Here is a 24,296-nt window from a genome sequence, read left to right on the forward strand (position 1 = left end):
CAGTAAAAATATATAGCCAATTAAATGTAAAGTGAATACTAACTCTAAAAAAGTAAAAATAGTTACTGATATTACAGGATTTATACTGGAGATGTCGCAGACCAAAGCTTGGGGAAAGTTATATGCAGTTTGTAAGAGAACCATTAGAGGAGGTAAGAGAATCAGAAAGGGTGTAATATGGACACCTTTCTCACTGTTCTTAGCAACTCCCTTTTTGAAAATGGCTATTTCCGGGCGCCTGGGTGGCTCAGTTGGTTAAGCGCCTGCCTTCGGCTCAGGTCATGATCCTGGAGTCCCGAGATCGAGTCCCGCATTGGGCTCCCTGCTCAGCAGGGAGTCTGCTTCTCCCTCTGACCCTTCCCCCTCTCGTGCTCTCTCTATCTCATTCTCTCTCTCAAATAAATAAATAAAATCTTAAAAAAAAAAAAAGAAAATGGCAATTTCCGCCTTCTTGTAAAAAGCAAATTATAATAGCTTCCCTTTCCCCTGCCTCCAAGTAAAGAGGAAAGAGCAGGTTAATGACAGTTCAGTTTTACTAAAGGGCATCATAGCAATGATGACATTTAAGTTGGGTTTTGAATGTTTAGTAGAATTTGATAAGTGGGAGGGAACAAGAAAGCGATGACAGGAATGTTTGAAGCTGGAATGATTAGGCCATAGGCCACATGCGAGGGTGGAGTACAAAGTAGATCTTAATACACAGAGTTGGATCTAATTATAGGCATCTTTGTTTATCAAAAAGTGGCTAAGGTATAATGAGGTGATACCAAGGACAGTGTGTGATATAGATCCTCAACTAACGTTTAAAGAACTTAAACGAGGAGCCTTTATGTAAATAATTATGCTACAGCTCTCCAACAGGACAAAATGAAACCTCAGGGCAATCCCTCCAGGCTGATAGATACAGTATTAATTCTAGTTCAGATTATCTAAAGCATTGTAACATTTCATATAGGGATATGCCACAAGCTGTGCAACGTTTTCTCTTTTGGAAAACGTTCCGGTATACCCCAATTTCTACCACAACAAACAATGATGAAATAAATATAAAGAAATATTCTCATGGTAATTGTTTCTCCATAGGAAAGTTTGATTAAGCACCAGATACTTTCCAGCAAGGCTGTTGTAATTCATATTGCTCTAGGTCTTGATGAGGGAGGGAAATTTTATCCACAACTCCTTCAATCTGGCAGTATGATGCCCAAAATATTGTAGTTCACTATCATTTTAATTTGCCTCTCCCTGACTATAGTGAGAAAGATCATCCAATGTTTCTGACCTTTTGATTTTCTTCTGCAAAACTCTAGTTTATAATTATCCATTTGTTCATTGGTTTGTTTATAACTTTATTTTCAATTTATACTTTCTCTTTCTATGATATGAATATTAAGTACGTTTCATATATAGCAAATTTGGTTTACCATAGTTTATTTTGTGACTTTATTTATGCTATCTTTGGTCATTCTATTTAAGAATTGTGTAATAAAATATATAGTTTTCTGTTCTGTGTTTCCAATCTTGCTTCAAGAGTTCTCCCCAACCCTGGGGCTATCCAACTATTTTTTCAAATTCTTTTCTAAAATTGTGTTACTTTTTCTTTTTTACATTTAAATATATATTCCATCTCTAATTTATTATTATGAAATGAGATAGGGATCAATTTTGTTTGTTTGGGTAGAGAATTGTTTCAGTGCCATGTAATATGTGAACCACTTTTTCCAACTGAATAGAAATTCCAATTTTTCACGCATGAGGCTCCTATATATAATAAGTTTAATTTCAGTCAAAATTCTGTTCAACTAATTTATATTTCTTGCTGTAATATCTCATTTTTTTGTCATCTTTCCTCCATCTGTTTTTTTATTTGCCCCTTAAACATCATTTATTTACATGCTAAGTCTTCTGGATTTCACCCCAGATTTCCAGAATTTTCCCTCACAAAGTAAACGTGTGTGTGTGTGTGTGTGCACGCACATGAGTGTGTGTGTTGTGGTCTATTTTTTCCACTTGACATTCTAGGACATTTGTAACTATAGAACATTCTATCTTTGAATAAAGCTGAAAAATGTATTTTTTTGTTTCAAAAATAATGCTTTCTTTCTTTTCTTTCCAGAACGTCTTTCAAATTCTCTAATTACCTCTCCTAAAAAAACAACTCTCTGGTTAGTGCTTTCTAGTTAAAATTCTCATTTGAGTTTTCCAATTCCAATTAAGTCAGACTTGAAGAACTTCTTAACTTAGGGAAGCAATAGATAACATTCAAGGATATCTGTGAACGAGGATGAACTGGAAAAAATACTTCTTTATTTTTACTAACTTCTAAATGGAATATATAATTTCCTTCCATTATGAACATAAGCCAAAAAATTAGTTTTGCTAGAAATTCTTGTGTCTTTGTCAGTAGCAGAAATGATAGGTATTTTGCTATCATATTACCATTTTACCATATACCTGATATATTTACATGTTGATCATTACCTCAAAATTAGTCTAATTACCTGCCAGTAGATCTTTGTATTTAATGCATTAATAGAGAAGACTATATGTTAGTCCATCACATATTTGTCTTTAGATTTTAAATATATTTAAATACTTTTTGGTGTGCAATACAATGCATTTATGTTTAGAAATATTCTTCTTTTTTCTTAAAAGATCTTATTTTATTTATTTGACAGAGAGAGACAGAGAGAGAGAGAGGGAACACAAGCAGGGGGAGTGGGAGAGGGAGAAGCAGGCTTCCCGGCGGAGCAGGGAGCCGGATGCGGGGTTCGATCCCAGGACTCTGGGATCGTGACCTGAGCCGAAGGCAGACGCTTAACTGACTGAGCCACCCAGGCGCCCCTAGAAATATTCTTCTTTCTGAATAAGGATCCGCAGGCTGCTCCATATTTCGTGAGGTACACGAAAACTGGAGAACCCGTGATTTAGAGCCATATGCACATAATAGTGTCTGATTCCTTTTGAGCTGTTTTTTATAATTATTTTCTGGATTAAGGTTTCATTAGATATCAGATCAAACTATTAGTGTCTTGAAAACTTCAGCCACTCAGAAGTAGGGGAAAGCATAAGAGTCTTTGCTCTTATAGATCAGCTGTGAACATACCAATAAATCATTCGTCCTGTGCTGAGACCAAAAGCAAAGGGAGTTTTTTTTTTCTGTACAAGTAGAATTTTGAATTCTGTTTAGTCTTTCCAGGCAACAGTATGGGCCTAAAGTAATAAAGTTGACTTTGTTTAGATAAGATTGTAACCTAACCATTCACTTGTTCATCCATCTGTCTCTTCATTCATTCATGCATTTATTTATATGACAACTACTTGGTTTTTGTGCATGTGGGTGTGTGTGTGAAAATGTCAAATTCTAAATAACCTGATAGTTAATGAATTTTTAAACATAACTCTGAGTTGAAACTCCCTTATGCTGATTTGAGTTAGACTAAGTATATGAAAGGGATAAATTTAATATTTATAATCCTGAATTTTAAAAAATGAAGGTTTTGATACATTAGATGAAAAAATATTGATGCTAAAAGCAAGATGATACTAAAGAATTCAACAAATTTTTATTGAAGCACTTAAAAAAAAGCCTCATAAATTTTCTATTATTGTGCCATCATCTGGGATATTTAAAAAGTGATTGAATCATAGAAATTTCATGTTATAGTTGGGATATTGTTTTTCATATAGCAGAGATATTAGGAGGAATTCACAAAATAATTAACTAATTAAGAGTAGAGCCAGAATAGAATGTGGATCTGTTTAGTCAGTGATTTAGGAAACACTAAATAATATTATACAAGTAAATTTCCTTTATTCAGTTTATACAACCACTATAATAAATGCTGAATTTAAAATAAAATGAATGGTTAGGTTATAATCTTACCTAAACAAAGTCAACTTTATTACTTTAGGCCCATACTGTTGCCTGGAAAGACTAAACAGAATTCATGGATGAATGTTACTCCAGGATGAATTTCTCTCCTAGAAATTTATATTTCAGTATTAATAGTTCAAAAATGTCTATCTTAGTGGCAAAGAGACATTTCTGTATTTGAGAAGAGTATCACACTCTAGACTTTAAACTGTATGCCTCAGATTGGTGCTGAATCACTTCAAGATGAAGATCGTGAATAAATTTGAGAAAAGCAATCTAGTTACAAGTTAATTAAAGTCACTTTTAATGTTATGTGGCATGAAAATAATTCCATTAATAATGTAACTACTGTTATGGTAAGGTTGACAAAAAAGCATTCAACAAATATTCATTAATAGAGCTTAGACAGAAGAAAAGCCAGAGAACCTTCCAGTTCTGCAATATAAAAAACTTTTACTTGGTTTTAGGATCTTCTTTTAATTGCATGTTCTACTTTGTTGTGGATTACTGGGTGAAATATGTCATTCAATCACTGGAATTTATATTTTTAAAAATGGCATGTATATGTGTTATTTGTTTATTAGTGATGTGAGTATATGTTTTTATGCATGTCTGTTTGCCTGGGGGTAATGCTTTTATGTCTATAGATTTTACTTCAGCTAAAAGTCAAGCATGGTGTGATTTTCATCTACAGGGTTATGTTCATGATATTCACATTTGTCCTTAAATATGCCAAGTGACAAATTAAAAAAAATTGAAAAAAAACCCCACTATGTTTCTATCAAAATCATGTTTAGGTAATAGCTACTGAGTACCTACAGTGACCTATTTATTTATTTTAATGATGGGAGCTATGTTTTCACCTGTTACATTGGAACACAAAAGGCAAGAGAGAGAGAGAGTTACATGTTGAAGATACTGAATAAAGCAAAGAAGAGAAATTGAGACAGAAAATAGATTGGTTTGGAAATGAAGTGTGAAAAAGGGGGAGCAAGCTCATTTTCTGAATTTTCTAAAGGTTTCTGAGATCCAATGCCTTATATTTCAGACTTTAAAAATTTTTGCATATTTAATAGATAGCAAAGTTGTGTCAACTGATAAATGCCTGGGCTGCAAGAGCAAAAAACTGAGGGGCCTATTTTACCTTTCATTGTTTCTCCCCTTCTGTGATTGGCTGTGATTGGATCCTTTCCATCAGAGCTGGTTTCAGTTACTCATTGGAAAGCTTAGAAATCTGATTCCATGACATCACCCATGAAATGGCAATCACTTACAACTAGTATTATAATATGAAACACATATCGTTAGGCACTTTGCTAAGTAGAAAAAAGAATATCAGCACAAATATTCTAACATTTCTAAAAGAACCATTTAAATCTGCATTTCTCTGCTCCCAATATATTTGCTACTTGTTAAGGAGAGTAAAATGTTGCAGAGTACTAAATTCTTGTTAATACTGAATAAAAGTTACCAAATAATTCTTACATCTACAGCATATTTTTACAGTTAATAGTTTGTTCTAACTCTACTGGTCCGTTATAAAGAATGTAAAGCAGAAACACTACCCTGAGATTTTGGTGAGTACTTGGAAAATTTTCAGAACAATTAAAACTTGGTGAGCATCTGATATGATGTTGCAAACACTTGTTTCTTATTTTTCTGGGCATTTCACATGGTACCTACTATAGTGTTGGATTTACAGTAAATTAGTAACATTTGATTCAGTTTGCTGAGAGATCTGGGAATGTGTCAAGTATTGCAGTCTTCTGTTTGAGAATGTGGACTGTTTGAACTTCATTTGTCTTAATTTCTCAGAGTCTGATGTAGCTCCAGACAACGGAGTCAATAAATATTTGTTGATTGATGTATGAGTGAATTATTAAATCAAAGTAGTTGTAAGCCATGGTATAGTATTTTTAAAAAGGGAATTGTCTGAGAGATTAATATTTTGGAAAATTTATCTTTGCAATAGTGGAGGGGAAGAATTGAAGGTCCTCAAGACCTGTATTTTCTCGTTATTTAGAATAGTTTGTATTTTATATTAATACCTTTTATAAAACATTCATGTTCCCCTTTTGCTTTACCAAGGCTCTGTTCTATTAGCTGGTTAAATAGAAAGCCTTTTTCTCCACACCTTCCTTTCTCTTGATCTCTCTCTTTCATTCTTTTTTCCTTTTCAGAACATTTAAAAATTTACATTTTCTTAACTTTGTATTGATCTTTGATTAACTATTACATACATACATACCCCCACCATTTGTCCTTTCCTCAGTTCCCCATCATCTTGTCCCACGGTAGATTCCTCAGGAGGGACACTGTGAGTATAGCATTTCCCAAATCCTTGCATGTTTAAAACTATCTTTTCTAAATGAACCCAGATGAACTGAATAACTTCCCAGGAAAATGCAGGTTATACTAACTGACCCCATTATTGATAAAAAAGCCAAGCTAATTATTATGCAATAAATAAGAAAAGTTACTGAATAACTATCCCATAAAAGAATAGCAAGCATTGATGGGTTTCACAGGACAATTTTGAACTTTCAAAGATCAAATAATTTCAGTGCTACTTATTTTTTTCCCTCACAGTATGGAAAACAGATCAATCACATTTTGGATTCTTCAAGAAGCAGAGAAAGATTTTTTTTTATTATTATTCATTTATTTGAGAGAGAGAAAAAAAAAAAAAACATGAGCAGGAGGGAGGAGCAAAGGGAGAGGGAGAAGGAGACTCCCCGCTGAGAAGGGAGCCTTGATCCCAGGACCCCAGGATCATGACCTGAGCCAAAGGTAGATGTTGAAGCAACTAAGGCACCCAGGATGCCCCAAGGGGAGGATAAAATGAGTTGATTACAAAAGATTTATTGGAAAATAACATTTTGAAAGTAAAAGGGAAGGAAGCAGGATTGGGAAAAGGAAGCCATTAGACCATGATGCAGAACTGACAAAAGTCCCTGCCATTGTAAAGGGGAACTCACCAGAGGTGTCCCATCCTGGGTGGAAATAGGCCCTTGTCTAGCCTACTTATTCCGTTATTGTCCTGGGCTCCAAAATTGAGGAAGAACCTAAAGAGGTGGACAGCTGGAGGCTATTAATTCTTACAGGTAGGCAGTAAGTCCTCTCGAAGAAAGATCTGAGGGGCACCTGGGGTGGCTCAGTCGGTTAAGCGTCTGCCTTTGGCTCGGGTTATGATCTCAGGGTCCTGGGATCAAGCCCCACGTCAGGCTCCCTGCTCAGCAGGTAGTCTGCTTCTCCCTCTCCCCTGCTTGTGCTCTCTCTGTCTCTCTCCCTCTCAAATGAATAAAGAAAATCTTAAAAAAAAAAAAGAAGAAGAAAGATCTGAGGGGCACATCTCCCTGTATTCCAAAGGAAGAGAGAATCCATATGCTTTTTATGAAGCAAGCACAGTATTCATACCAAAATTTGATGAAGACAACATAGTAAAGATTATAAATCAATCTCACTTATGAACATTGGTGCAAAAAATATAAATAAAAATATTAGTCATACTAAAAATATTACACATTTGACCAATTGGAATTTATTTCAGGAAAGCCAGAATGTTTCAATATTAAGAAATCCATTAATTTAACTTGCCACGTTTTTAGGAGTAAGGGTAACAATTATACAATTATCTCCATAGAAATGGAAAAGGCCTTAGGCAAATTCAACACCCTTGATAATAAATAATAAATAAAAAATTGAAAATGATTTCTTGACATATTGAATGGCATAAACAAATAGGTAGATAATTGGCAATACCAAGTATAATGTGCGATAGTCTTGAAATTGCTATAACTGCTGAAGAAAACTATATGACCCAGAAATTGCATTCTTAGATATGTATTAGCAGACACGGACAAATATGTGCATAGGAGCAATATTCTTAGCCACAAATAGGAAACTGGAAATCACACAAATGTTTTCAACAAGAGAATATTACATAAATTGTGTTATATTCATAAATCAAAATATTATACAGAATGGAAATTACAAAAAAAGATTGCTTCTAACAATATTAATGCATTTCAAAGAGCTAATGTTGCCCAAAGAAAGCTAGATGTAAAAAGTACATACTTTATGATTCATGTATATAAAGTGAACAAGTGTGTGTGAAAGTGATCTCTGGGGATAGCGTTTAGGTTTGTGATTACAAAATGTAACAACCGGCAGGTGACAAGAGGAAGGTTCCTGAGGTGCAGGCCCTCTTCTGGATTATTATCTGTGTTGTGTCACACAGGTGCATACACATTTTAAAAATATTATCAAGCTTCGGGGCGCCTGGGTGGCTCAGTTGATTCCACGACTGCTTTCGGCTCAGCAGACTCCCTGCTTGGTGGAGAGTCTGCTTCTCCCTCTGACCCACCTCCCTCTCGTACTCTTTCTCTCTCTCTCTCAAATAAATAAATAAAATCTTTAAAAAAAAAAAAAATATATATATATATATATAAAGCTTCACATTAACAGTTGTGCATTTTAAGGAAGGTATGTTATACCTCAATAAGTTCAAAGTGAATAATTATTGCAATTAATCACTATATATTGAATAAAATAAAGGAAGAATCCATGGGTCCATAGGAATACTCAGTAATAAAAAGGAGAAGAGGGCATAGATTTACATATAGAGGAATACAAGCTAGTAAATGTAGAAGTGATGATAGAGTAAGATAACCTCCAATTTTCAAACACCATGTAATCATTGCTGCAGGCATATAATTAGTACTCAATAACAGGCAATTTTTTTAAAGTGTTTTTGTTTTATTACTATTTTTCTTAATGGAATGGGAGAAACCCCAGAGCCTGCCTCTAGCACATGCCTAAACCCTGACGTGTGCCTGCCTGGCTGGCTGGTCAGAGGCCCCGCAGACTCCTGCGTGAAGGACCCCTAAGGCCAAACAGTCCCCAGTGTCTAGTGGTCCCTGACCAGCTGGGCCTCAAACAATTAATGGTAAAGACAACATATAATATATTATTGAATTTAGAACACATTTTAGAGTAAGAAGTAACTCTAAGATAATTAAAATTACATAATTTAAAAAATAGTTATTTATTGGGCAATAAATTATTATTGTATTGGTGGTCTTATAAAGCAGTTTCATTCAAGGGCACCTTGATGGCTCAGTCGATTAAGCGTCTGCCTTCGGCTCAGGTCATCATCCCAGGGTCCTGGGATCGAGCCCCACATCGGGCTCCCTACTCAGCGGAAAACCTGCTTCTCCCTCTCCCTCTGCTTGACGCTTCCCCTTTGTGCTCTCTCTCTTTCTGTCAAATAAATAAATAAAATCTTTTTAAAAAAAAGGTTTCATTCAAAAGTTATTTTCTAAAATAAATTCCTTATAAAAGATACAATTAGAGATGTCCATATATTTAAAAAATTAAAAATTCACAATGATTTATTGAATATTAAGACTCATAAACAGAATATTTATTCTTGGTATATGCTCACATATTTTATCAGTTATTTTGCCATATCTCTCTCTCATACTATGACACTGGCATTCTTCTGAAATATGAATGCTTTTTAATATGACCATATTATAATTATTTTTTCATAAAATTTTGCTGAAGTATTCTTCAAAGTTGCATTTTATGGTTAATAAATTTAAAATTATTGATAGCTTTTTAAAGCCATAGAAATCTAGATGAAATTCTATTGAATCCAGAAAGCCCCTTCAAATTGCATCTATTACTTAAATACACATTTAACGTAGGAACTTATTTACTTACACTGTTTTTGTTTTTCCTCATATCTGCCATAGAAAAAACTTGAAGTATACTTTCTTAAAGATTACGTGTTTAGTTTTAATTAGTGACATTTTTCTCTTTGTAATAAATAAATAAATTTTTAATTAATGTAATATTTAAAATGAAAGCCATTTACTTAAAAGTAATGAAGTATGTATTGACCCTGCTTGAACATATAGTGCTATCTCAACAGTGTTGTTCCTAATTTTGTAATTAATAGGTACTATCTTTACCAACTGATTGCATATATTTTAAATAACCTTTAAATAGATAACTACATGTCGTTATTCTTTATAGAGTGTTTCTTATAAAATAAATAGATATTCTAAATGGCCAAATAAATTAGAAGCACACAGGCTTAATTATTCTCATATAAAGATTATACCTCTACTTAAAAGTAGTGTAATTAAAGTTTCATATGAGTTTTGCTTTTCTCCACATAGTTGTTTTGCTGTTGAACCTTTTATGGTTTCCTTTATAGTTTACAGTATATTTTATACGGTACATGGGTCGTCATTTTCCCTGCCAAGCTTTTTTAACTCATCCTTATACAGCATTTATTTTCAAAGATGCCTCTTTGTGCCAGCAGGAAGAACTATTAAACCAAAAATTGTAAAGCATTGTGGTGTGGTGGAATACACACCGCCTCGGGTGTCAGATGGACCTGGGTGCAAAAAGTAGGTCTTGCACTTATGCACTGAAGGATCCCATCTATAAGATGTGAATAATAGTGAGGGTTAATGTACCCAACAAACGTTGACTAAATAGTGCCTATTATAGTATTTTCATCATTACCATTCCTAGAGTAAAACCCAAAGGAAATGGAGCATAAACGCACGGTGACCTGATTCATTGAGAAGCATTTGTTTATTTCTGATAAAATGGTGATGGAGCACTTGCGGTCATCTGGAAAATATACTATAAAGTGATAGATGAAAGCATAAAGCATGAGGCCAGCCTTCTTATGTTCTGCTGCCACCTCTAATCATTGACTTGGTTTTAGGAATGCAGAAGATAAAACAACAAACAAACATACAAACAAGCAAAAACAATTGAAGAACTAAAAGACATATTGCAGAAGAAAAGCTTGGGTTTAAAACAAATCATTAACTATTATTCAGCGTATTTCTTGATTATTTAAGGAGTCCACACCTCCCTGAAAGAAAAGCAAAGATTGAGACTCAGAAAATACGCTGGGAGCAAGGAAGTCTTTTATCAAGTCAAGACTTCCCATAGCCACTTACTTGAAGATTTCATAAAATGTCAAAAGTCAGATTAAACAAACATAATAAGAATAATGTGTCATTATATCGGAAAGTTTTTTTTCCCCCCCACTAATTTTCTTTAGTCTTTTGGCAAAAGAAAAAAAAAGCCATCTCTCTCCTGCAAAAAAGCCTGGCAAAAGATTTATGAACTTTGTTCAGCGTTGCTATAGCGTGCTGTTCGAAATTCACAGGCTTGAACAAATGAATAAATATTCATCCCCTCTGGTTTCTTCTTTTTCCTAGGTGCCTCCCATACTCCTTGATAAGCAGTTCTCTGAATTCACTCCAGACATTACACCGATCATTTTGGCAGCCCATACAAATAATTACGAGATAATCAAGCTTCTAGTTCAGAAAGGAGTCTCCGTGCCCAGGCCCCACGAGGTCCGCTGCAACTGCGTGGAATGCGTCTCCAGCTCGGACGTGGATAGCCTCCGCCACTCACGCTCCAGACTCAACATCTACAAGGCCTTGGCCAGCCCCTCTCTCATCGCGCTGTCAAGTGAAGACCCTTTCCTCACAGCCTTTCAGCTAAGTTGGGAGCTTCAGGAGCTGAGTAAAGTGGAAAACGAATTCAAGTCGGAGTATGAGGAGCTGTCCCGACAGTGCAAACAATTTGCTAAGGACCTACTGGATCAGACAAGGAGTTCCAGAGAACTGGAAATCATTCTTAATTACAGAGATGACAGTAGTCTCCTAGAAGAACAAAGTGGAAATGATCTCGCGAGGCTCAAATTGGCCATAAAGTACCGTCAAAAAGAGGTGAGTGTTGCCAGACCTTTTTATCAAAATGCCGTGGGATTTATTCACAGTGATGTCAACTGGTAGTCTAAAATTGTGTTTGGGCTTTGGAGGCTTTTCTGCTTAACTGTAAATGGATGATATTTATTCTTTGCCAGATTAATAATTTCAAAACACATTGAGGAATGGCAAGAAATGGCGTAATAACTGGTGATGGCATTTGGCGAGTGTGGTAAAATGTACACATTTACTGTGGTATAATGGAAAGACGGATGAATTTTAGAATCTCCATACTGAAAGTTCTGGTTCTGCCATTTATAACTCTTGTTACTTTAGAGGGCCTTGTTACTTTTCAGATCCCTTTGAGATTTAGTTTCCTCATCTGCTTAATGGATTTAATATTCATAATATTTTGCTATATATATTTATTTATATATATAAAACATATTCCTCAAAGATTCATAGGAAGTATAAAATGTGTGTGGATGGGTGTGAAGGCTCTTAGTAAATTATAAGTCCTTATGTTAATAAAATACATTGTTAGAAGTATCCATAAAAGAAAAGCCCTTAGTCCAACAGCAGATGAAAGTACTGAAACCTCTCACGTCTGGCTTAGTCTCTTGATGGGTCAGGAATAAGAAATTAAAGAAGTTAGTTGCAGAAGAGTTATAAATTTCTCATGAAATTTCCATGGATTTGAATATTAAGTAAAGAAAACTCAGATCTGTCAAACTCATCACAGAGCATAATTGTTTTTGTTTCCTTTGCTGAGTTAAGTGAGTTCTCAAAAATCTGTTTACTTCCATCTTCAGAAAATATTGGTTCTGTGTTCACTCTTGAATTATAGTAATTATCTATTCTAGAAAATCAGTTGGAGAAAACTATATAATGTAAGATGAAAAAGAAAAAAAGACTTCTGAGTAAAAAGTGTATTCAATTTTTTTTTTTTTGCAGTCAGCCCTGATTATTCCACATTAGTCTTGCCTGCTTTGTCTACTGCTACTTACTAAATATTTAAGGTTCAAAATACCTGAATTTACTTCCTCGAGTTTTTCCTGTAGTTCTTTGGCTAGTTGGCATGGGATCCTGAAACTAGTTGAAATGATCCTTTCCCCTAACAATGAAGGAATTAGCTTCTTTTGTGTGCATCCCTCTGATTCCAAAATGACACACGCTAGTTTGAGCCATGTCAACAGTATCAGCTCATTTTTTTTTTTTTTTTTTACGCTCTTGTGTTTAGGGCTCAGGGACCTGATATTTTAACAGAACTAGAATAATTTTAATATACAACTGTATGAAACTGATGAAAAACTTCACTTGATTAGGGTTTTAGTTTTTTTTTTAAAGATTTTATTTATTTATTTGACAGAGAGAGAAACAGCGAGAGAGGGAACACAAGCAGGGGGAGTGGGAGAGGGAGAAGCAGGCTCCCCGCAGAGCAGGGAGCCCGTTGCGGGGCTCGATCCCAGGACCCCGGGACCATGACCTGAGCCGAAGGCAGACGCTTAACGACTGAGCCACCCAGGCGCCCCTGATTAGGGATTTTTATATACTAAATATGACACTTAAAAGTAATAGCATGTATGAGAACTGATAAAATGAGGGGCACCTGGCTGGCTTAATCCGTAGAGCATGTGACTCTTAACCTCAGGTTGTGAGTTCAAGCCCCATGTTGGGTGTAGAGATTACTTAAAAATAAAAAATCTAAAAAAAAAAAATGAAGAAGAACTGATAAAATGAAGTAAGATATTGATGCGGCCTCAGAATTTGAGCCAGTTCTTCTCAAGTATCTATTATTAACCCAGTATTATGCTTCTCTTTCTTTAGTTTTCTGTGGGGAGAGGGATTTAAGGGATTGACACCATAGTTACAAAGGTCTTCTCCTATGATATATCTGTTCACGGTTGAAGCTATCCTGTGGATGGTGAGTGAGATGAAATTCCCAGGATGTGAAATCCACAAAATGAAACAAAGAACACAGTAGCAGCAACCAGCTGTGCTCACCTGTTGCATTTTTGTTCACTCTGCAGTTAGCGAAACAACCTAGCTCTATTTTATGCCTACCCTGATTTTGGTCCTGATATCATAACTGATTTAACTTTGTCTTTGGCCACAATGACTTTTGTGAAAGCACTGGAACAAATTGCTCACTGAGTCTTTTACCATCCTCTCTGAATGGAATACTACAGAGACATTTAATCAAATGAAGCTGCCAAATTCTTGTCAAGAGGTTGTCCAAGACAAAAAATTTTAGTATGAATTTCTTACATATTAATATATGAGTATATTTTTACTCACAAATCATTTTTATACATTCTATTCATTCCTTCATTCCTTCATTCATCAACTCTTTGAACATATATTTTACCAAACCCATGCCAGGCAATGCTCAGGGCACTTAGGACTCCATGGTGGTGTGGCTCTGTCCTAGAGCTTATCATCTATTACAGGGAGACAATAAAATGTTAAATCTATATTGTTCTCAGTTTTGTTTCTGAACAACTAAAAATTTTCATTCCTACTAAACATTTTTTTCTTTGCTTAGGTTCTTTTGTATATTCCAGGAATATACGAAGCATGTTTAACTTCAAAGCCTATTCAACAAAAAGCCACAAATTGAGTCCTTAGATGTGTCAGAAGCAAAGCTATAGAAAGTGTTTGATCATTTCTAAGACTTCTTTCAAGATGCTTGTACCTTTTGCGCATAGGAAGTTGTGGAATTGGAGGCCGATCATCCTGATCAATGATACAACAGGATGAAGGGTGGCTAAAAACACATACCATGTAATAAGAAAAAAAGAATTAGTAATATCTTTTAAAAGACACATTTTTTAAAAGACACGGCATTTGCATTTTCCCTTTTCATCTTTTGAAATGATAATGGAGAAAAAAATTAAAACAAAATTCCTACAGAGTTGTTCTAGGGTATCTTTCATTCAATATTGAAGAGCACATTTCCCTTAGGTTGAACAGTTTTTCCAAAGCAAAGTAACACTGGATGACTAATAGCATTATTAAATCAAGAATAAGGTTTTACTTTCCTATAAATTCTTTGAAATCATAGGTCATGTTTTATGAAACATATTCCTAAATTATTTAGAAATTATTGACTTCAGAATACTTCATGTAAGATTTTCTAGTAAGATCATGTGTCTTAAATGAAATTCTGCGTTAGCGTAAATGTCTTGCCTTGTGTCTTTTTACCACATGTGTTCCCAGTTTTAGTTTAAAAATGTTTGTGGTTTGTCTTTGGTCCATCTCTTATGTTTTTGGAATGCCTTCTTATTAATCTTCACATGGCTAAGTCCCACTCACTCTTTCAAATTCATCTCAGGTCTCCCCTCCAACAGGGAGATTCCATGAAGCAGTCCTCCTCCACACAGTCTCTGGGATAAATGCCCTTCTTCCACACATTCTATTTTGCATTGTATTGTTACGTTTTGCGTAACAAAAAAAAAAAAAAAGAGCATTGCTCTTTTGCTCTTCTCCTCTGGGTATGAGTGTCAGGAACATATCCTTCATATTTACGGGTCATACTTCAATACTGAAAGATAGAAAGCGTTCAATATGAATGCACCTGAAGTTGCAGACTCTCTTAATTCTGGAAGGTTCCCTGCATGTTTCTTTGTCTGATTAAATTGCAGTGTTTAGGGGGACGCCTGGGTGGCTCAGTTGGTTGAGCGACTGCCTTCGGCTCAGGTCATGATCCTGGAGTTCCGGGATCGAGTCCCGCATCGGGCTCCCTGCTTGGCAGGGAGTCTGCTTCTCCCTCTGACCCGCCCCCCTCTCATGCTCTCTCTCTATCTCATTCTCTCTCAAATAAATAAATAAAAAAAATCTTAAAAAAAATAAAAAATAAAAAAATAAATTGCAGTGTTTAGGTTGATTACCTACTAACAGCCTTCTCATGAATTTAAATATTAAAACAATTCATGTTGTGGGGACTTGATTACAGACTTATTCTGGTACTTCTGTAATATCATCCAGAAAGAAAGGCCTGCATTAATTGAATATCATGGATATTTTTATAGGCATAGACAGAAGGATTTTATTTCTATTAATACTTAACTACAAAACCTGCTGCAACCGCCACGCCCTCTACCTAGATGTCATCCTGGTGAACATGTGGTAAATCTGATCTAACCAGAATTCCTAGCCTAGTTCAGCTGAGCACGTGAGATGATTTCATGACTCAGCTTCTTCATCATTAAGTCAAGCATGTCAACATTAAGGTGGTTTTTTTTTTTTAATTTTTGCATTGTCATAAAGCACTTGCTTTCTTCAAAGAATGCAGAGTCTCCTTTTCCTTTCTTTCTTAACCCCCTTTTATTTTTTTTCTTCAAAGAGTAATCTCTTTAGTATTACTCTGAAAAGAGAGCAGAGAAAGTCCCCTTCACCAGGGCTAGAAGCTGGCACCCCATTCCAGTGTTACTCATCAAAATGAAGAGTGTCAAAGGAAACTGGAAAAAAAAACAAACAGAACCAAGCACCCACCCCCTTGGAACTGAGTCTCCTCTTGTGTATTAGATAAAGGTGAGGCGAGGCATGACTGAAGACGTATCTTCAACAAGTAACTTGTTCCTTGGTTCCTGGTGTAATGTTGGCAGATACAGAGTTTATGGCCGTTAAAATCACTTCCATGCTGTCACTGTTCTTGCCTAATATTTGCAAGATCAGTGCATGTATTTGGAGAGCTTGATGCATTCCTTAAATATTTTCACAGTAAAGACCTTACCTAGTTTGTTACACATGGTTGCCCACATTGTGAAGTTACTAGTCCACATTAAAGAAGCCTAGATCTTGAATAATAATAGAAAGCAGTGAAATACATTATTTTGTGTGAAAGCATTACAATTCAATCTCTTTATAGCTCTTCAAATTAAAGTGAAAAAAAAACCAATCTTACATAGTCAACAGCGTATCTTTTTCAATTTAATTTTCCCTTTTGTGAAGGCATGTCAACAGCTTTGCAACATTAACTTTAAACTTTGGTACTAATCTGGGTTCTGTCTTATAAATTAATAAATGGAATTGTTAAAGAGGCAGGAGAAAAATCAACATTTGAACAGCCCACTATTCATACCCTTCTTATCGTTTGTTTATCTTGTCATGGAGCAATGAGAGAAATGTGAAGAGATTCCTGTCAATCAGATGCCATCCATAGCATCTGATTCCAAATATTGGAACTCAGTTGATTCCAAATATTCCAGAATCAAAGCTCTTCAAAGCTCTCAAGATTTATGGGTTTTGTTTCTTGATTTATTAAAAACTCCTTGATATGGAATCAAGAACAAAGAGGAGACATAGGGGGGTATATTCGGGGACTGGGGAACCACAGAGGATGTAGCCCTAACACAACCAGGGATCCCCTAGGTGGGAGAGAAGGAGAGGTGAAGGTGAAGGCATCAAAAGAGTGTTGGGCAATGGGAGGAACAGTTAAATAATAAATGGAGCAGAAACAAAGGAAATTTGTCTTTTTAAAACTGCCTAGGGCTGGACTTACCTCTATTTCCTAAGTTTTGTTTTCTATAAACTCTTTATTGATAAGTTTATCATGACAAATTTTTTAATTCAGATTTCATTTGAAAAGAAGCAATAAATGACTGTTTAAATTTGAACTTGCTACTGTATGAATTTCATATTAAAAATGAATAGAACATACTACTCATGTTCTTTATCGACCTGAAATCTACATGGGAAGCTCCTTCTAGAGGTCCGTAGTCAGGTTCCATTTTGTGCTTCTGGTAGGAACTGAGGAAAAACAGCATTCTGTGTATGCATTTTTTATTTGGAAAATCACAGAGAAACGAATGACAATGTTGCTTCCCGGCTCTTGTATCAGAACCTTGGGATGGCCCTGGCATACAATGGCTTTCTCCTCTTAGATCCAGTAGTAGATTTTGATGGTTGGTCTGCAGCCACACAAAGCTTTGCTTTTGCTACAAACTAGGCAGAGAAGCTGACCAACTATTATCATTTTATTATTATTATTATTGACCATTGGTTATCTTATAGTCTGTTGTTTCGCTCCTTTTTCACTCTTGTTCAAATCTAGGGTGTCTGAAATACACCTTTCATAATTTTCTTGTGCCTGGTAAATTCCACATCAAAGTGTGGATTATTTGGAGGGGAAAATATCTCATACTATAGAGACACTATCTCATGGACATCAAATAACTATTCTAGAAGAATGGCAAAGAGAGTACTTTTAGGGAGAAAAATAAGAGAACGTACTGCAGACAGACAGTCTTCCCCTCCATAAGTCAGATCTTTCTGCTGAAGAAACTTTGAGGCTCATTTATCTAAGTAAAGCTGATAATACCTTTGCCTTAGTTTGGTTTACTAATTTAACATGTACTTATTTATTTAAATTCAATTTGATATTATTTACCGTGTTCCTCTCCTTTTCCTCTCTTCTCCGTTTTGAACTGTTTTGAAAACATTTACGTCCTTCAGATCTCTTCTTCTCAAATAGCACTGTCTCTGGGAAGCCTTCCCTCAACCTATTCCCAAGTCAAAATTAATTGTTGCTTTCTCTTGTTATGGCAGCTTTAGTGCACATGTGGACTTTGCTTTTTATTTCTTTTCATGGGTTATTTCTCCAACGGAACTCCTTGCCTTTAGTCTTACTTCCCCCAGTCCAATGCCTACAGCACCACTAAAGGTTTTTTTGTTTCATATTTTGTTTTGCTTTTCAAGACAATGCAAGTCCACAGCTTAGCATACCTCCTGGCATATTTACCCATGAAAGAGTAGCTAATTATTATCATTAATTATTACTATTATTGTCACTGTTTTTGTTTATCCCCTCATAGACTCCCAATATGAAAAGACTGAACACATACAGGGAAATGCTATACACCATTCAAAAAGGGTTTGCTTCATCACTAAACGTTTTAATATTTGTAATGAATATTCATCTAAGCCTCCTGGGTCGCATTACACTTTTGAATATCAAAGATAAGTTTATCCTTCTTCCAGTCCATTGGTATAGTCAGTACTGTGAGCCATTTATATTAAAACATACACTCTCCTCAAAAATGTTTACTGTGTAAGTGTTATCCGAACCCCTAAGGTTGTCCATATTCTAATGCTTCCGTTATAGGCTGTCAAAAGTAACTTATATTGTGTACTATATACTCGATTTGAATTTGTTCTTCTGACTTGTATTTTTAAATATATTTTAGGCATCAATATCGCTCTCCTGCTATGCCTCAGAATCGGGACCTGGTATCTCAGCAGCTCTCGTAACAAAATGCGAAGCATACAATAGGATTCGAATACCTGAGGCTACACTGAGTGATACAGATAATTATGAGACTCGTAAAAGCGATAAAAAGCAGCATTCCTCTAGCTTAGTTTTGTCTTCCACTCTTCTCCGTAGCACGCTCACTGACTGATTTCCGGGCCTCTGCCTCTCTGTCCTCCAGGCATGTGTGCACATACCTGCTGTTGCTAGGCAAAGGCAAACTGGATCCCAGACTCCCTAATGCCTCAGCCCAGCCCCCCACTAGGGACCAAACATTCCGTGTCATGGATAAAGCAAATGCCTGTTCAGGACTTGTCAGCCCGGCTGACAGAATTCTGACAGGTCATTGGGCATTTAATTTAACACTAGGTTTTTAGAGCTTGGAATTCAAATCCCCATGAGTTTTTGTTTTTTGGGTTTTTTGTTTTTTTTTTTTTACAACTAATTAAATGACGTGAAACCACTTTCTCCTGATTCATATCTGAAAGTGATTGGGTTTTTTGCCACAATTAAATATGAAATTGTAAATGTCCAACATGTTGTATAAATTTATCCTTTGAAACTGCATTCATTAGAAAGTGATCAATTAACATCTTACAAAACATAAAATAATTAATTTTAAATTAGATACAAAACATATTCATTTCTGTATTTTATACTCCTTTAAAAAAGTACAAAAAGGAAAAGGTTAAGCGATTTATTTTCAGAGGTATACTCTTCTAGTCACCCGAGAAAAATGCGTATATCCACAGGATTAGCAACAATTTCTGATGTAGCTTTCATTTGCCACAGATATAAACTAAAAACATTAAGTTAATGATAATATCTTTGAATAATCCACTGTGTATTGAACACCCTCTCTCAGTCCTCAAATGAATTACTTTTCTGTATGCAACTGGTATTTCTGTCTCCATGATGATTGACAAGCAAGGGTAGCAAGAAGATTACCTGTTTTCCATCATTCAGAAGCAGTCATTTCGTTTGTCAATGATGAAGAATGATTTCTTTTGTTTCTTTGCACAAAATTCACATTTACATTTCAGGGTTATTTTTCCTGGGTCGTTATTTAATGTCTCATATTTTCTCTGTCTCGGATCCCTAAGCAAAATTAAGAATTACCAATTTTTGAAATTACCCATTTAACAGTTTATTCCAATTCACATTGTTTCTTAAACAAATTACAAAAACCCAATAGATTGTCTTCTTGGAAATTTATGAAACAGAAACACTGTTGGCAAGAAATGTTTGATGGTTTTAAGACATAACTCCTGCTCAAGATCCCTTTTAAATTATGCATCAGCGAGGAAACTTTTTAGCTTATCCTTCCCCTCATTTTCCTTTGACCATATGAGGCATAGTCACAGTTTTTCTAAATAGAGGGTTTTTTTGTTTGACTTCTTGGAAACAAACATGCAGTAAAACTCTCTGGGATTTTTAATGCCTGTGCTATACTTTGGTGATTCGTGATTCTGAAGCTGTGTTAAGTATACAGATTGCTTCTAGGTAATACCGAACTGGTAAGATAATCACATAGGGTTATGTTCTTGTGCTTTGTGTCTCATTCTGGCTCCTTTTTCCCTTCAGCTTTAGGAGCACATAGTGGTAGTGACTTGCCCTCGGCAGCCACAGAAAAAACCGAGGCTTTTTTCCGCCATGGTTTTATTTTACTTTCCTCTGGACTCGAGCAACCCCGTTGACAGCTCTCTGCATGTTTGTAAAAAGACCTGCTTTTCCTTTGACCACTGCTTCCTTTTTAAATGATAGACACTATTGTTTTTCTCCATGGCATTCTCCAAGCTCAGTGATTTCTGCCAGGAGGCTCTGGGACATGCCACCTGGAAACTCTTTTGCCACATTCTCCTCTTTACCTGCTGGGGGTGAGGTGGGGGGAGGGGTAGCTGGAAATTTTGTTGGCATTAACCCACAGAGAAGCTAGATGGAGGGAGTTAGGCGGCTCTGGCCAAGAGATGCTCTTTCTCTCTCCAGGTATAATTAATTCCACAAATGTCTCTTCTGTGCCAAAAACCGAGGGCAGCAAAATGAGATGACAGCAAGCCCTAGGCCAAGTTTAGATTTCTTCTAGAACCTTCCTAGAACCTGGAATTTTACTCTTGCTTAGGTAATAAAATAAAGTTCATGTGTGTGTATGCACTGACATACTTAACCATGCAGAAAATGCTGACTATGAACTAAAAATGTCACTGTAGCCAGATCTCGCTAACACTTTATATGCTGCCTCCTTTTATAAGGACACTCCTGATGTTTCCCTCATTTTTGTCCCTCCTTCCCTCCCTTTCTTCCTTCCTTATTTAGTCTCCCTCACTCATTGAAGAGAGCCCTTACTATTTGCTATTCGCTGGTGATACCCAAATCAAAGACAAAAGTCTTGCCCTCAACTAATTACCAGATTATTAGGAATGGCAAACAAGTGAACAGCTATCGCCTGGTCACAGAAGCTATGGCGGAGCTGCCTTCCGGAAGGCCTGGAAAATGGTTCCTAAGTTTACCTCACCCTTCCTGGAGAAGAAAGTGCCTTAACTGAGCATCAGTGGAAAACTAGGAGTCATCCACGCAAAGAGGTTAGGAAAAGGCATTCCAGGAAGAAACGCCATGTGCAAATCATGGAGGCAAAAAAAGTGGCAGGAGCAAGGAAAGCGCCTTCATTGTCCTCTGTGCTCATTGCCACCCCACGGCCTCCCTCCAGCCCTTCCCTCTGCCTGGTGTGTGTGGATGGCTTCTTTATCACGTCTCAGCTCATATTATCACCTTCTCCGTGAAGACTTCCAGAACACCCCATCTAATTACTATCTTCTTCCCCCACCCTTAGGTGTGTCCTTTCATATCACAATGCTATTATCTTCTTGGCCCTTAACAATATCCGAAATCATTTTATTTATTTGTGTATTTAATTATTTTTTATCCGTCTCCCTCCCCTGTCTATGTAGTATCATCTTGTCTGACTTGATTATCACTGTTAAGTCCCGTGTTAAGTCCAGAGTAAGTCCTCTGCTTGGAACAGAGGAGTGCTGAGTAAAGGATCACAAGTTAGGGGATGTGGCGGAAGTGGACATGAGAGGAAAAAGACAAAGAATAGGTCTCAAAGGAACATGGATTTTATAAAATCCTGTGTTATTTAATCGTGATTTAAATATTTAAATCAATATTATCTATACTATTGTCTCAAACTCTTATTATCCAAAGATGAATTCATTATCTTTCTCTTTAAGCCTGGTTCTTCTTCTGTCATCTCTGTCAAGTAGGAGTTAACTAACACTCCCAGTTAGTCATGCTAGAAAAATTTGAGTCATCCTTGATTATTTTATATTCATCACCTCCAAAAGCTTGTTGTGATAGATGAAAGACAGCTGCAAATTGAGGTGCCATCTAATTATCCTTCTCTCGAGTCACAACCTACCCTGGCTACCTGCCTGACCAAGAGAATGCAACAGAAATGACTTTTTCTAACTCCCACGCCTTAGTCGTCAGACGCCTTGCAGCTTCCACCTCGGCTCCGTGGAAAACCTGAGATGCCATGTAAGAAGTCTGGCTGTCCTAAGGCCGCCACACTGGACAGACAATGAGCAGTCCCGCTTGCTGATAGTCACAGATGAGTCCAGCTTCAAAACTCTTCACTCCAATGACAAGAGTTGTAGGAAAGGTCAACTTTGACCTTTGCCCCACACCCACACCCCAGGCAGTCCTCTAGCTGAGTCCTACTGAGCAACGTCTGTTGATGCCATGTGGAACCAAAGATCAGCCACCTCGGCTCTGTCTAAATTCCTGGTCCACTGTTATGGACTGAATATTTGTGTCCCCCCCCAAAAAATTCCTGTATTGAAACCAAACCTCAGTGTGATGGTATCAGGAGGTGGGGACTTTGGCAGGAGATTAAGCATGAGGGTGGATCCTTCAGGAGTGGGGCTAGTTCGCCTTACAAAAGAGGACGGAGAAGCTCCCTAGTCCTCTTTCCACCACATGAGAACACAGCAAGAAGACAAGGTCTCACCAGACACTGAATCTGTGGTTTCTTAGGCTTCCCAACCTTGAGAACTATGAGAAAGAAATGTTTCTTTTTTAAGCTACCCTGTCTGTAGTCCTTTGTTAGAAAAGCCTGAACTGACCAAGACATCCACAAAGCTGTGAAATATCATAAAGGGTTGTTTTAAGCTGCTAAGTTTTGGAGCATAGGTAGTCGGGGCTCTTGTTAATCACCAAAGCCCACCAATCTTTCTGCCAATTACATTCCCCCATACTTCCCAAATCATTACCCTCCCTTGCAGCCTTAACTCTTACTGCTCTGTTTCAGGGAGTCTTAGGCTAGTGTGTTTCACTTCGTTTCCTTGCATCCATGGCTCCAATCTCATCTCATCCAAGTTCATGTAACATTCCAGAATACTTAATATGTAAACATTCCCCACATGAAAATCCTCCTGTTAAAATAAAATAGTGCTCCCTGCTGAAGCTTTGGGCTCCGACCTTCTCCTATAGCCGAGCCCTGCAGGCTTCTGCCATGTAAAGGCCTGGGGTGGAAAGAAGAAGAACCTGAAGGCTGCCCAGGAGGAGTTTGTCAAGCTAGCTCTAGCCAACAGCCTCACCCGCGCCAAGGAAAGTACACCTCACGTGGCAGACCGGGGCTGCAGCCAGCAAGTCTGTCTTCATCTCTAACCATGACTACTAAAGGGAAGTGTTCCAAGGCTGCTCCCTCAACACACCAGGCCCCTCCCTGTCCCATATTCATTCTTGAAGAGAGGACCTCACTTGGGACTCCAGGCTTTCCCATCACTTTTGCCTCCCACATGACATTGGTGTGCAGTGTTGTCTGTATATGCTAACTCCATTGCTCCTTCCGGCTCACTGCCAATAAACAACTATTTAAGGGGGAAAATATATATATATAACTATGTTATTTTTATTGTGACAAAATATACATAATATAACATTTACCATGTTAACTATTTTTAAGTATACAATTCAGTGGCATTAAGTACATTCATGTTGTTGTGCAACCATGACCACCATCCATCTCCAGAACTTTGTCATCTTCCCAAACTGAAACTCTGTCCCCATTAAACACTAACTCCACATTCCTCCCTGCCCCAGGCCCTGGCAACCACTGTTCTACTTTCTGTCTCTATGAGTTTGACTAGTTTAGGTCCCTTATACCAGTGGAGTTATACAATGTCTGTCCTTCTGTGTCAGCCTCATTTTACTTAGTATAATGTTTTCAAGGTTCACCCATGTTTTAACATGTGTCAGAATTCCCCTCCTTTTTAAGAATGAATAATATTCCACTGTGTGTATATGCCACATTTTGTTTATCCATTTGTTGATGGACTTGGGTTGTTTCTATCTCTTGGCTCTTGTGAATAATGCTGCTGTATTATATTACTTTAAAACCCTGACCTGATTCCCTCTCCCCTAC

At 36.8% G+C, this 24,296-nt stretch overlaps 1 protein-coding gene across 1 annotated transcript in view; it reads left to right on the forward strand.

Annotated features, from left to right (window-relative positions):
* Window positions 1-24,296, forward strand: part of TRPC4 (transient receptor potential cation channel subfamily C member 4) — a 187,651-nt gene that overhangs the window by 69,959 nt on the left and 93,396 nt on the right. The window contains exon 3 of the mRNA XM_035003505.1: window positions 11,128-11,646. Coding sequence (XP_034859396.1) covers window positions 11,128-11,646 — 519 coding nt within the window. The remainder of the gene's footprint in view (window positions 1-11,127; window positions 11,647-24,296) is intronic.

This window comes from Mirounga leonina, unplaced genomic scaffold (assembly GCF_011800145.1).
Source record: "Mirounga leonina isolate KUSES-001 unplaced genomic scaffold, KU_Mleo_1.0 Mir_127, whole genome shotgun sequence".
NCBI classification, from domain to species: Eukaryota; Metazoa; Chordata; class Mammalia; order Carnivora; family Phocidae; genus Mirounga; species Mirounga leonina.